We start from the raw sequence: 14,933 nt of genomic DNA on the forward strand, positions 1-14,933 counted from the left end.
ACATGGATTTAACAATTTTGTCTCTCTATGTCTCACTTTCCTTGTGCACGTGTATGCTTCTTTCTTGAATTCAGAGGTAATTGACTTTATTAATTTGGAATCCAAATTCAGGGTTTCTTGGATACCTACCCCGTTTAATTTGTTTGACAGCATATTTGACTCATTCAAAGTTCAAACAAGCCAAATCAATTATACATATTTTGGTGATATTAGCATAGAAGATGAGTTAATCAATTCGGATTTATACTTTGTTTGAATAAAAAAATAATAAAAGAAGAAATTTTCTCTTAAGAATACAGAAAAATGTTAAAAAGTTGTCAAAATTTAGATTTTTTTTTTGTATAGAAGTAAAAATAGTGATATATCTAATATTATAATTTTTGGTATTTTGTAAAATTGTGAAAGGTACACAAGTCGAAAGGTTCGATTTCTGTATTTTTCACAAATCAAATAGTTTAATTTCTATACCTCTAATAAATTGGACTGTCCGATTTTTATTTTTCTAATTAAACGATTTCACATTTGAGAATAACACTTCAACAGTCTACATTTTAAGAAAAACACAATTGCCACTCCAATATCAAAAATAAAAAGTATTTTTGTTCATTAATTAGCCATCAATATTTAAAAATATGGAATAAAATATGTTGTTGGATTACTAGACTAAAGGAATTGAGTTAATTGTCAAGTGATGACCAAAAACAATAAATTCTGATAATTCCTAATATTTTTTAAAATTATATTCATATAATTTTAGACCATAACTTGTGTTTCTGCCCGTAATAATATTACGAGAATATAAATCTTTAGAAATCATATTGATTTTGTCTTGATATTATAGATGATGAGTTATGAGATGAAATTAAATATTTATAGAACCAAATTACTTTTATAAAAAGATCATATGAAAATTTTTTCTATCAGTTGAATTATATGTAATAAATATTTGAAGAAAGAGAAGTGAACGAAAATATAAATTAGAAAGATGTTCTGAGGGTTACCTGAAACTGTAGGTCGATCTCGGATGAGATCTTTTGTACTGGTCGGAGATGACGTGTCCGGCTGGTTGGTTGCGGCCGGAGCTGTTGTGTCCGACTTGTTGGACTGGCTGTACCTCTGATCCTTGGTCACCGGAGGGTGGGGGTACCTGCAAGAGACTCCGATGCTTAAGTTAGCATGGGTATTAAACAGGTTTATTGTAGAATTAGAGTATGAGTTATACCTGGGTGCTCCAGTGTATTTATAGAGGTGTAGAGTGACCTTCTTAGATAAGATAAGTTAGTTATCTTATCTTATCTTATCTTTGAGTGAGGTCATCTTATCTTCTGGGGAACCGCCTTTATCTTTCTAGGCTTTGACTGCCTTTAAATTGGGCTGTGTTCCTTCGTTTGGGCCTGCTTGGACCTCTTACGACGATTTGGCCGAGCTCTTTGAGAAGAGGTCGGATAGTCTGACCTGAAGAGGTCAGTCGACTTGTCGCTAAACATCACGGGTCGAACATCTTGACCCAGGATATGAACAAAAGATAAGTGGTGAAAATTTAAAACTAATAAAGTATATGCATAGAACAATAACAATAAAATATTTATGTGAATAATATTATGGAATTATTTTTTAATTATATTATAAATTTAGTGTATTTTTTTATAATTTTATGAATTTATTTAAAATATGTTATTTTATTAATTTTTTTGTAGAACTGAAATGTAGAAAGAGATAGAAAATGAGAGAGAAAAGAAAGAGAAAGATAAAGGAAAAGAAGAGAAAGAATTTGCTAATTTTGGAAGAAAAGATTTTATTATAACTGTAACGAAAGAATGCTTCATGACACATTTTAGTTTACTAATTAGTAATATAAAATATAAATTATAAGTTATATATAAAACGAGAAGAGTAGAAAGAGATAGAAAAGAAGAGAGATAGATAAGAGGATAGGGAAAGAAAATTTATTAATTTTAGAGAAAATATTTTATTTTAATTTTAATGAGAGAGTGTCATTGATATATTTTAATTTTAATATTTTAATTTAATTTTGATTGCAATTAGAGAATATTATGTTATACATTTTGATTGTCAAATTTGTAATTAGACATTGATAAATATATATAAACTATAGAATAAGAGAGATAGAGAAAGAAAGAGAGTAGGAGGAGAAGAAAACTCTTTAATATTAGAGAAAAAAAATTTGATTTTAATTATAATAAATGTTAAAGAAATTTTAAAAGATTTCTTAAAATATAAGAAAGACGGAGAATAGAAGGTAGAGAATATAAACTAATTTGAATTAAAAGTATAAAATACAACTATAAACACTAAAGCTTAGTTTGATAAATTTAGTTAAAAATTGTTCGGTGGGTCGAATTTTGGACGGTTCGGGTGTAACTTCTGGGTGTGAAGGTGGGTCCAGCCTTGATCTGGGTCTGGGGCGCGAGATGCTGAAGCTGCCGACTTCCCGAGCTCTTCGCAAGGTGAAAGGGGGTGCCACCTACAAGGACACTCCGACACTCAAGTCAGACAATGTGCAGGTGGTGTGAGAGAAAGGAATAATGTGACGTACCTTGGGGGAGGGGTAGGACCCTCCCCTTATATACCCTGTCAGTAGGGCGGGCCCCATAGGGGAGGCCTTCTTCCTGGAAGCTTCCTTCTCCACAGTTGTCATGCAGCTGGTAGCAGGGGTGTGTGTCCGGGTCACAGACCGGACGGGTTATGCGCGTTAACCCGGTCGCGCAGATCGGGTTTCCTCGCGGGCCGGGTCGGCCAACGTGTCAGCTGGGCTGGGCCGTAACAGTGCCCCTAACGCGCCAGCTATGGCCGTGAGCGCCATTGGTGGCGCATTCTGTTTTCTCCTTCGCGTGTCGTCGCCTTATCGGTCGTCCATGGTGAGGACGCGCCTTCTGCGTGCGTGTAGGCCTGTTCGCTACTGGGGAGCATCCTTTGTCGCCTCGTTCCTCGCGCCGAGCATTTAATGCTCTTAATGGGTAATTCAAAACCCTGCGGGAAAAGACTATTTTGCCCCTGCCCTTCGCGCTTCTCAGAGTTGGTTTCTTTTTCAGTTTTTATTTGGTTTCACTTCAGTTTTATTGTGCTGCAACTGCGTCTTCTTTGCTTTCTCCTCTTTCTTTCCAAAATCTCCACTGCGAGCCTCTGCTTTACCCGGATCCTTATCAATTCTTCGATCCCCTTCGATCATCATCACTATCCTGGTAAGCTTCCGATTCTTTTCCCTGGTATTGTTGTGGTGTTGTTTATTTTCGTTGTTCATCTGCCTGATTTTGCATGTGCGTTGCACTATTGATATGAACTGCATACTTGCTTGCATTTTAGCATTAGGTAGATACTGTAGGGCGGTTACCATTTTAGGATTTTGCTTTTCTGGCCTTGCTCTTGGTTGTAGATTTACACCCTGCCTTATTATAGTTGTTGAATAGGTGAATTATAGTTTCCTGGTATTAGTACCGGCTTCCCGGCCTCTTAGACTGATATTGGGTGGTGCCCCCACTCTAGGTATGGCCCAGCATCCTGTCATGAAGGTCGTGAGACCGGTGCCCTATGACTGATATGCATGGGTGACTTCAGATGTGAAGGAAACCCCCAATCAAATGTCCCTGGAGGAACTTACCGAGTTCCGACGGGCCGATTATCTTTGCGGAGGAACTGACGAGGAGGTTAATTATGAAGTTTTCGTTCCTGCCGACAACGAACGAATATTCCAGCTAAACTTGCACTCTCCCCAGGTCCCCGATTGGATGTGGTTGTATAAGGCCATGTTTACTCGCCTGGGAGTTCGCCTCCCCTTCTCCCCCTTTCAGATGGTGCTATTTAACCGTTGTGATGTGGCGCCATCCCAACTGCATCCGAACAGTTGGGCTTCTATCCGCTGTTTTGAGATGGTTTGCGAGCACTTGGAGCTGCCGGTCTCCGTTGAACAGTTTCTCTTTCTTTTCACTTTAACAAATCCTTCAAAGGAGGGGAGGGCTAAAAATGGCTTCATGTCCTTCCGAGTGGCCCAAGGCCGAAGGATCTTCGGTGTATTCAAAGATTCTTATCATGGTTTTAAGGATAAGTATTTTAAGGTCCGCTCGGCCGAAGGTCGGCATCCGTTTGGCTGACGTTAGAAGGGGAACGTCGCATACCGACTTACTGGAGTTTCGGGGCGGGAGCTAATGCCTTCACCAAAATAACGTATAAAGGGTTATCCCCTGAAAACAAGAGGGTTGCCGACGTATTGTTGGCTGTTTTTGGGAAGAATCTCGTTAACCCTCATCTTCTTATGGGTGATCGGGACATGGATAGGAATTATATATGTGAGTGGCCGTCTAGCGATTTACTTGTGCTTACTATTGTTCTCATTTATCTGCCCGATTTGACGACTAACTGGCTTCTGTGTTTTGTTGCAGTGTCAATGTCTGCCGAGGTAACAGGACTTGATGCTTTGTTCAACACTTTCTTAGCTGGCAGCGATGATGACTCTGCTACCCCCGCTCAGGAGGTGCCACCCGAGGATACCGTCAATCCTGAGGTTCAGTCCCAACCTTCCCAGGGGGAGGTGGCCGGCACCAGCGCTGACTCTGGTCCCCAGCCAGAGGTGGAAGTTGATCCGGAGCCCCGAGCAGAGGCGGAACTGGAGGAGGAGGTGGTTGTCGTTGACAACCCTAGGAAAAGGAAGCCATCTTCCAGTCCTGAGAGGGTTCTCACCGTCATGGAGAAGAACTTTGATGCCGGGAACTTTATCGATTCCCAACTGCTTCCCGGCACAGAGAACTTCTTCTATGGTGGGGACTTCTCTTCACAAGCAAGGTGGATGTACCGCACTTTGCTCCGAGGGGCCGTTATAGCGAGAAAGGCAGAATCTGCCTTGGCAGGGACGCGGTCTCTGGAGGTGAAGCTTGAATCCTCTGTCAAGGCTAACGCCAAGTATAGAGATGATGTGAAGTTGCTTCGGGAGCAGCTCGCTGCTGTCGAAGAGAAGGTCAAGGTTGCTGACGAGAAGGTAAAGACCGCCGAGGAAAAAGACAAGTCCTCTGACACTGTCGTGGCCTGCTTTACTGAGCGGGAGCTCACCCTGGAGGGTCAGCTTAACTCTTCTCAAGGTCGGGTGGATGAGCTGGAGAAGGAGCGTGATGAGGCGCTCTCGTCGGTCAAGACGGCTCAGGGTGAAATTGCTGAGTTTAAAAAGAAGTACAAAGAGACCGTGAAGCAGGGCAAGAATGCCATCCTGATGACCGAGGAGGCCCTCAAGGCTCAAGTGAAGCTGTTGGCTCCCGATTTCGACACCTCGGCAGTTGGCGTCTTCAAGACTATTAGGGATGGCAAGATCGTCGACATGCCGAAGATGTAACTTGTACTCTTGTAACGTGAACTTTGTAAGCTTTTGAACTGCTTTTGTTGAAACTGTTTGCCGCTTGGTCGGCTTGTAATATACTGTGCATTCCCTGCTTAGTCGGTAATCTTCTTATATTATATTCTCTTACCGTTTTGTTGGCAATGACTATTTTATACTTGTTTACCGTTTCGCTGGTAATTAACGAAGCCAGGCCGTGGCTTTTATTGCTTTTGTAGCCGTTCATTGTGGTGTATTATTTTGGTGGTTCCCGAGGTGATCAGTCCCGGAATACCGTGTTGCCATAGCGTTGATTACTTGGCATGGTAGTTTGATTAATGACAACGTATAGAGAGGAAGGAAATGATTTAACATAAGTGAACACTAAGCGGTGACTGGTCAAACACAAAGTGATAACAAATATATGACAAAGGTAAATAATGCAAGATAATGTAACATGGATGATAACATGGATCTTACTAAGCCAGTTAGAATGGCAGACCTTACGATCGGCGTGCTTGGCCTAGGAATAGAATCTTCTTAGATTGCCCGTGTTCCATGTTCTCAGAACTTCTTTGCCGTCCAGTCGTTCCAACTTGTAGGCACCATTGCTGATCACCTCCTTCACCCTGTATGGGCCTTCCCAGTTTGTTGCCAGCTTTCCTTCCCCTAGGGCCGGGAGCCCAATGTCGTTACGCCATAAGACCAAGTCATTCTGCTCGAACTCTCTCTTGAGTACTTTGGTGTTATAGCGTAGGGCCATCCTTTGTTTCAATCCTATTTCCATCAAGTGGGCCATCTCCCTAACCTCGTCTACTAGGTCTTTTTCTATATCCTTCTCGACTCCCCCCAAAAGCAGCCCCCGGCTCGGCTCGCCGATCTCTACGGGTATTATTGCGTCTACCCCGTAGGTTAGATGGAAGGGGGTCTCCCCGGTAGACGATTGTTGAGTTGTGCGGTAGGACCAGAGGACTGAGACTAACTCGTCCGCCCATCCTCCTTTTTTACGGTGAAAATTTACTCAAGGGAAAAAGAAAAGCTTAAAAGTACTTTATTAGCCATTCCTAATAGAGTTTGTTTGACTTCTTATTTGTGGACATCCATCACTACAGAGGGTTATTTATGCCTAACTGCTCACTTTGTTGATCTGAATTGGAAATTGCAAAGTAAAATTTTGAGTTTTTGTCATATGCCTCCTCCTCACACGGGATTTGAATTGTCTTCCAAGATTTTTGAGCTTTTAAATGAATAGGGAATTGAAAAGAAGATTATGACTCTTACACTAGATAACGCATCTACTAATGATACATGCCAATATCATTTGAAAAGTACATTAAATATGCATGATTAGTTGTTGTGTGATGGAGAGTTCTTTCATATTCGTTGTTCTGCTCATATCTTGAATCTTATTATGCAAGATGAATTAAAAATTGCTCATGATGCATTGGATAAGATTAGGAAAAGTGTGAAATATGTAAGGGGATCGAAAAGTAGAATGATAAGGTTTAAAGAATGTGTTTCAGCGATTCAGGGTTTGAATTTTATAAGTGGGTTGCATCTAGATGTTACTACTCGATGGAATTCTACGTACATTATGCTCGAAAGTGCTATCAAGTATCGGAAGGCCTTTGAGTATTTGAAGACAACCGATCATGCTTATAAGTATTGTCTTTCAGTTGATGAATGGGGGAGAGCTGAAAAAATATGTGAATTTTTATACCCCTTTTATGAAACTACTAATTTGATTTCTGGCATATCTTACCCTACTTCGAATTTGTATTTTCTACAAGTCTATCATCATATTCAATGTATTTTGATGAGAAGTTTGAGAAGTGAAGATGAGCTTTTAAGGAGCATGGGAGGAAAGATGATGAACAAATTTAAGAAGTATTGAGAAAAATATAGTGTCATTCTTGCATTTGGTGCTATTCTTGATCCTAGACTTAAGATTTCTACTTTAGAGCTTATGTATGAAGAGATTGATGCTGAGACTGCAAAAGAGAAGGTGGAACATGTGAAAAAAAAATTATACAAACTTTTTAAAAAATATGACAAGAATTCTCTTCCAACTGTTCAAGCACAAGGACCTAGTATTCAATCTTCATCCATGGCCCATACTCCTAAAAGTGCAAGCAAGAAGCGACTCGCAATTGTTGGTGTAAGTAATATTTAACATATTTAAATTCTCTTATTAATTGTCATTATTCTATACTAACAAGATGTGATTATTTCTATTTTGATAGAAATTGATGAAACGTAACCATCAAGCTGAGGTCTCTAGTGGAAAGAATCCACTTGATACATACTTGGAGGAGCCACTTTTGTCAAAGGATTGCTTTGAAGATTTAGATGTTTTGGAATGGTGGAAATTATATGAGAGTCGTTATCCGAAGTTATCAATCATGGCACGTGACTTATTGAGTATTCCAATTACTACGGTTGCATCAGAATCTACCTTTAGTATTGGAGCACATGTCATTAACAAATATAGAAGTCGAATGTTACCAGAAAATGTTGAGGCTGTGATTTGTACTCACAATTGGAATAAAGGCTTTGTTGATGGTAATTACATTGTTAATTACTAATTTAATATTTATATAACATTTAAGTATTTATATCTTGTTCTAAATTTGGGTATTCTTCTAATTGCAGGTGAAGGCGAAGGTGAAGATGTGAATCCTCAAGGTGTTAGGAGAGGCGGTGTTTCAACTTCTGGATCAGATTTAAATTTTATTGATTTAAAAGTTGATAATTAATTTATGTGTGTTGATTTAAGGATTTTTTTGGATGTCTTGTTGATTTATGAATTATGTTGTGTTTTGTTTTAATTATGGGAGAATTTATGTGTGAATTATGTGTTTGTTTTGTTATTATTATGCACTTATATTTGAGACTTTGAGACTTATTATTCGTTATGTTATTTTTATTATTGTTAATTTCAATCAAAAAAGTTATTATAGTTAATTATAATTTTTTTTATAGATTAATAATTAATTTGAGATATTATTCTATATATTAAAAAATAAATTTGATGGAATAATTTTATTATAAAATAAAATAATTATTAGTACTTACTACTTAGTATATTAAATTGAATTTTATTAAATTTTATCATAAAAAAAAAAATTGGTAAAAAAAAAAAACGAACCGACCCACTAACCCGCCAATTCGCCTTTTGGCGGGAAGGAATAGCAAGTTGAGCCCATATTAGTTTGACGGGGCGGGCCAGCCCGTCCATATTTAAGCGGGCTTTGGCGGAGCGGGGCAGTCCGCTTTGCCACCCCTAGGTACAATGCTCATCCAATACCAATACTTTAGCTAGAAAATAAAATGGGCTGTCCAGCTAGCAAGGCCTGGACTACTACCTCGTTTTTTAAGAAAATATTAGAGGTACTCAAGATCTGTTTAATAGTCATCTTTTATCTTTTGTAAAGGATTTTTTATTTTTATAAATTAAATAAATGTAATAATTATCAAAATAAATAATTTAAAAAATATTTACCGAAATAAATATCTCTTTCTTATTTCGTTTACACGAGATAGTTTTGTAAGTATTTTGTTTACAATATAAACGAGATAAGATAGATGGACACAACACGTATATATCTCGTTTATAGTGTAAACGAGATACATGTATTTTTTAAAAAAATATTTGTTTTAAATAATAAAAAATAGGCTTAAGTACTTTTTTTGTCCTTAAAGTTTGAAGTGAAAATCAAAATCGTCCCCGACCTTTTTTTGTTATTAAAATCATCCCCAACGTTACAAAACGTTATAAAATCGTCTTTTTCTACTTCAACTATATTTTTTAACGAAATTACTCTTAACTATTAATAAAAATAATATTTAAAAAAAAATCCCACCTCACCCTCACCCCACTCCGGAGCATCTCTTCTTCGCTCTCTTCGCTCCCACCCCTAATCCCCTTCCTCTATAGCCAGGGACGGACATAAGGGGGGCGAGTGGCGGCCTCGCCCCCCCCCCAACTTTTTTAATAGTAATAAGTTATTATGTATAATTTAATTTTTTTAAAAAAATATTTAGTATTTAGTCTAATATAAATAAAAGTTCAGTCTAATTTAAATATTAATAATTTTTAATATCTAAAAAATAAGTAACAATATTAAAAAGATATGAAAAAGATATTATTACTAATATTTTTTAATTAAATAAAATTTTTAAATCTCATAAAGTGAATTTTTTTTCTTCTTGTGGCCGTTTTTTTATTCGTTTGGTATTAATTCTCTCTGTTTCAACTGCTACAATTAAGAGATCTTTTTTAACTATGAATATTGTGAAAAATAACTTAGAAACAAAATAAAAGATAAATTTCTTGCTAATTGTCTTTTAATTATATTGAAAAGAAAATTGTTGAAAATTTTGACACAAATTTTATTTTCGGTGAATTTTATGATACGAAGAATCGACCACTTCGTTAGTAAAAAGTATACACATATTTTTTTTATTTTAAAATATATTTTCTATCCGTATATTTTTATAATACATCTTATATTATATAATTTTTTTACATAATTTTTAATATTATATGTGTTATTGGCCCCCATAATATCATTTCTGGATCCGTCCCTATCTATAGCTTCTTCTCAACTCAAAATAACAAGTTTACACAAACACACAAACACAACAGAAATCATAGAACAACCTACTACTTCTTCTTCTTTCCCACCCTCTCCTTTGATCATTGGGTGAGTTACTATGAGGAGGAACAATGTTCTATTATTGTATTCTCTCATTGCGCTTGCCGCTTACTTCTCTCTCCGATTTCAAGCTCAAGCTGCTCCTGCAGGTAGCCCCAAAATATAAAAAACCAAGGAAAATTTCAGTGTCCCGGTTTCTTTAATTAGTTCGATTTTCCAATTTCTTTAATGGACTTTGCTAAATTTTGAATCATTTTGCTTTATGTTGATGAGTGCTAATTGATTCCCTTCTTACTTTGCATGTTTTTTTCAAAAGTGGGTATGCTTTTCTTTCTTTTTTCGTTTTTTAGCTTGATAAATAATTTAATTAATGTTGGTAAATCAGGAGCATTGATTAACCATCTTTCTTCACTTCTCAAATGGACAAGGTCTAGTGCCTCCAAGGCGCCAAATTCAGGTTCATTGTGCAGTGATGATAATAATAATAGCTTCGTGATTTGTGTGGTACATCAATTCTATGGTTTAGTATGTAAATGTAAGTGTAATTTGTTGTTGTTATTATTCCTTTTCCTTTTCAGATGGGAGTGTTCTTCAATTTGAGAATGGCTATGGTAGGGGAAGGGGATTGGGGGTGGGAGGGAAGATAGCGAAGAAGAGATGCTGGGGAGTGGAGTGGAGTGGGGTGGGATTTTTTTTAATATTATTTTTATTAATAGTTAAGGGTAATTTAGTCAAAAAAATATAATTGAAGTAAAAAATGACGATTTTATAAAGTTTTGTAACGTTGGGATGATTTTAATAGCAAAAAAAGGTCGGGACGATTTTAATTTTTACCTTAGACCTTAGAGATGAAAAAAATACTTAACTCTAAAAAATATTAATAATATCAATAATCCAAATTTTTAACATATAATTAATACATAAAAAAATTGATAAAAAAAATTAAAATAAATATATTTAATCAATTAATACTAAAAAAAGATACATAAAAATTTTAAATTAAATTATAGTCTAATTAAATTAATTTAAATTTAAAACATAAAAAATTCGTATGTATTTAAGAAAAGATAACATAACCGTGTTAATTGTCAATTATTATCAACTTCTCTTGACAATTGGCAAAGGGTTATCTTATCTTTCCTTTGAACACCTGCCAATTTTTTATTTTTCTTTTTCACTTCTTACCCGACGCTGCAAAGTAACCTTCCTGTCCAACCAGGTAATTTTCTTCCTCTCTTTTCTTCTTTTTGGTTTCTTTATTTGATTCTTCTTCTCGTTCACACTGTCGATTAATAATTTATTTGTCTATTGCTTTGATTTGCCATATTTAATTTAGTTTCGAAGCTTTTAGCATCTAATCTAAACCTAGAACATAAAGAGCTCGAAAGTTTGATTGGGACAGGTGACAGGTGGGTTTCATCGACATAATTAATATTTATAACCTTGATCACGATCATGAACTAGAAGAAGCTAATCAACATGCGAAGTAAAACTTAATGAAGAATAATATCTAGGGTTTCATCTTGCTACAATTAAGCTCGTGCTCCTTGATTCTCTTAATTCTTGAAGGTTGCTATAGTGCTTTTGTAGATTAACATCAGATTCTTAGCTTTTGTGTTTTCAGAAACCCTAGAAGAATTGGAGTTCGAAGGTGGCATGGAACCATCACCATCAATGCGATACAATCTGCGATCTCGTGGTCGTATAATCGGCAACCGCCTTTTGAGGTTACGACGAGGAGTTCCAGTCTATAATCATCACCACTCATGGTTGTTACTTATTACAAGCTTCATGCTTTCTCTTCTAATTATTATTTCTTTACTTAATTATCATTCCTGCCAAATTAGTGATATATTGTTTTTTTTCTTTATGTTTTTCCTTTACAAATCAATCTTGCTTGCAATCAAAGTCAAAAGCCTTATAGGCCCTCCGTTAAAAAAGTGTGAGTAAACTTGAATCCCTTTTTTCCCTCCAATTATGATAATATTAATACTTTTTCTTGCAAATAAATCTTGTTTATTCACCAAAGACAAAAGCCTTGTGGACCCTCAATACTTAGAGGCACTGATGAGGAACTAGGGTGAGTCAAACTTAAATTCTTTTTTTGTAATAATAATTTATATCAGTTTATATGTATTTCTCTCTCACAAATCCATTTATATATTTGTCCCTGGCAAATCTATTTTGTTTGAAGAAATCAAAGGCCACATCATTGTAAGATTAGAAAAGAGTAAGTGCACTTGAACTCTCTTTTTATTTATTTTTGTTTCACAAAATGATATGTTTTGCAGTATAACAATTTGTTATTTACCCCTCATTTTTTTTTCCTAAAAATTCCGAACTCCTACAGACAACGGAGACAAAGTAGATTACGTTTTATGGAGAAGTATCGACCTTATCCATTTGTGGCAATGCAACACTACAACATAATGCTAAAAGAGGTTAATATTAACTTCTCTGTCATTGTCTGTTGGTTTTCTTTAGTTATGTTACTTTTATGTCAGAAAAAATTTGTTGCTGTTATTTATTATTTAGGGCGAACGAGACTAAGTTGGTTAATGTTACGTTTGTCCAAGGATGTTTTGGACTTCCAATGGTCCATAAAAACTTTTCAAAATGATTAAAATATCTATATATCCTTATTCAATGTGATATTAAAATTCTCAATTGTCAACCTTTTTCATCTCTTCTTTCACGAACCCAGTTCTCCCCCATCCCTTCAGCCCTCTCCCACCGGACCATACCATCACTTACCCGAAAACCCTGCCTTACACCACTCCATGTTCACCACTTCTGATTAAGCTCTCACTATTATTTGTGTTGGATCTGTTCCTTTTTCCTCTGCCAACTAAAAGTGTATCTGCATGAACTTTCGTTGTTGAACCTGCGTGAAAATCCGCAACGTAGTTGCTCTAGTAAGGGTTTTGTGAGTTAAATTCATGTGTGGTTTTGGGAAGAAATTTAGGGATTTGGGTAGGAGTGAGGGTTTGCCTGAAGGTGATGTTGATGGTGGTGAATTGGAATTTGATTTTGATTGGTGTAAGAAGGTTGTTGGGGTTTTGAAAGGTGAGGTTTTGGAAAATGTGGTTAATAGTAACGGGGAGTGTGAGGTTTATGATTTTGAGGAAGTACATGAACGGGAGAGTGCTGTGGAGATAGAGGGAATTGTGGATCTTGAGGACAATGCTGGGAAGGTGCCTTTTGAGGAAGAAGGCGATGATTGCAGTAGAGGCAACGAAGAGTAATGGAAATGGAAAACTGAATGAACAAATAGTAATGGTGACTGAAGTTGTTATTAGGGCTAATTTAGAGAGTAGGTATGTAATTGTCATTGTAATATTAATAGTTTTAAAGTGTTTCTATGGCCTTGCAAGTTTTCAACTATGGGTTTATTGCTATTGCTAAAAATTGCAGAATGCAATATGCAATATGAAGCCATCAAAATGTGCTTTATATAATCCTAGAATTTTACTCTTCTTGAACCGATGGTTCGCAGAGAAGTAAGCAAATAATCATTATGAACGTTTGATACTGTAATTCATTCACACTGATTTGGGATTGAGAGCAGGAAGAGACAGGGACGTAGGCAAATTTAAAAGAATCAAGGGATGAAATGGAGTTTTCCAATGCTGTGTATTACAAGATTCCCTTTAGTTTTGTTTGTTACTTTGATTTTTAAAAAATTCTATTGCTATTATTTGTTTTTCAGGAAGAACAGTACAAAGTTTATGATCGTGGAGATGGGATTATGACGGCTTACAAAAAAGTTGGTGTTTTTCATCAACTGCACATTTTGGGTGTGCCAAAATCTTTTGAATACATGCAGAACTCATCAGATGATGATGTTCCTGTTAAGCACTTTTATGCCCGGATCCATGAAGCACCCAACAGTAAAACTTATGTAGATCACTGTGAGCCTTTTGAAGGAGAAGGACCTTCATGGAAAGGTGTCTTTTCTGATGTTTTTTACTTTACCTATTTTCTGATGTTTTTTACTTTACCTACAGAAACTATCTGACTTTTCACTTTTTGGAGTATATTGTAGGTCTTGATATTACCCGAGTTGTTCCCTTGTGCTGTAAAATTTGTGGTCTTGCAAATAGGCGTGCTATCAAGTCAAGATCATCAGAATTGAGGTCTTATTTTATTACTATCTTTTAAATTGTGTGTGTGTGTGACATTATAATGACTGCTCTCTTTTTAATTTGACATTGAAGCAAGCAAGCTAAAGCTGATGGAGAAGATTTGGATTCAGAATCATTTTATGGTTTCTTTTTTTTATCATATCTATCCCATGCATATAATGTGGTGGATGGTGTTTGATTTACTATGTTGCTTGTCTTTGTATGTTTTATGTAGTGGTTACGCGGACCCTGATGCCCCCTAAAAAAGAAGGCGTGTAAGCTATCTGAGAAGACTTTAAGCACTTACGGGTTATAATGCCAAAATCTCAAAGTCGGCACACTCATCTTTATCTGCATCTTTACAGGCTTTAGACTTCTTGAATATCTACATTATCTTTTCTTTTATGTAGAATTCGACTTTTTTAACGCGGTCTTTATTTTTAGTATTGAGAATTCTCTGTTAAGACTCCATAAACAATTAATAAAACCTCTTTTATTCATAATAGAACCACAATGATTCAAAAAAAAAAATTTGATGTCCAAAAATTTCCTGCATAAGAATTGCTAAATTATCACTTGTTCAATAATGAAAAAAGAAATCAAGATGGATTTTCTTCGATTAAAAAAAGGAGACAAACAATGATAATTTAGTTTGGAAGAATCAAAATTTTAATTATTCTAACTTACTTATCTTCTAAATAAAAATTTATTAATATTTGGTTGCGATGTTGAAATATTAATTATAATTCATAATTTTTATACTTGTCGGTGTAAAAGATAATATTTGGAGAAATGCAGTGTATACTTTTTTATTATGCCAAGTGAGTATGC

General features: G+C 35.9%; 1 protein-coding gene across 2 annotated transcripts; it reads left to right on the forward strand.

Annotated features, from left to right (window-relative positions):
* Positions 1-9,960: 9,960 nt before the first annotated feature.
* Positions 9,961-14,566, forward strand: LOC107608834 (uncharacterized). Of its 2 annotated transcripts, XM_021107214.2 has the most exons (11): positions 9,961-10,127; positions 10,364-10,435; positions 11,603-11,747; positions 11,888-11,920; positions 12,008-12,058; positions 12,173-12,208; positions 12,329-12,419; positions 13,688-13,925; positions 14,024-14,114; positions 14,196-14,245; positions 14,338-14,566. In XM_021107214.2, exons 1-11 carry the CDS (start codon positions 10,037-10,039, stop codon positions 14,379-14,381), a joined length of 942 nt encoding a protein of 313 aa, XP_020962873.1. In that variant the 5' UTR covers positions 9,961-10,036; the 3' UTR covers positions 14,382-14,566. The 2 variants fall into 2 exon arrangements, with proteins under 2 accessions (XP_020962873.1, XP_088350100.1); XM_088493974.1 differs by lacking the exon at positions 14,196-14,245.
* The last annotated feature ends 367 nt before the right edge of the window (positions 14,567-14,933 follow it).

This window comes from Arachis ipaensis, chromosome B7 (genome assembly GCF_059453495.1).
Source record: "Arachis ipaensis isolate K30076 ecotype BB chromosome B7, ASM5945349v1, whole genome shotgun sequence".
Lineage (NCBI taxonomy): Eukaryota > Viridiplantae > Streptophyta > Magnoliopsida > Fabales > Fabaceae > Arachis > Arachis ipaensis.

What these genes read in the sequence shown, in the direction of transcription:
- LOC107608834 (XM_021107214.2), top strand. Translation starts at nt 10,037, where the DNA reads ATGAGGAGGAACAATGTTCTATTATTGTATTCTCTCATTGCGCTTGCC. An exon ending in ACAACATAATGCTAAAAGAG is followed by an intron (nt 12,420 to 13,687) that starts GTTAATATTAAC and finishes TTTGTTTTTCAG; the next exon opens with GAAGAACAGTACAAAGTTTA. An exon ending in GGATTCAGAATCATTTTATG is followed by an intron (nt 14,246 to 14,337) that starts GTTTCTTTTTTT and finishes TGTTTTATGTAG; the next exon opens with TGGTTACGCGGACCCTGATG.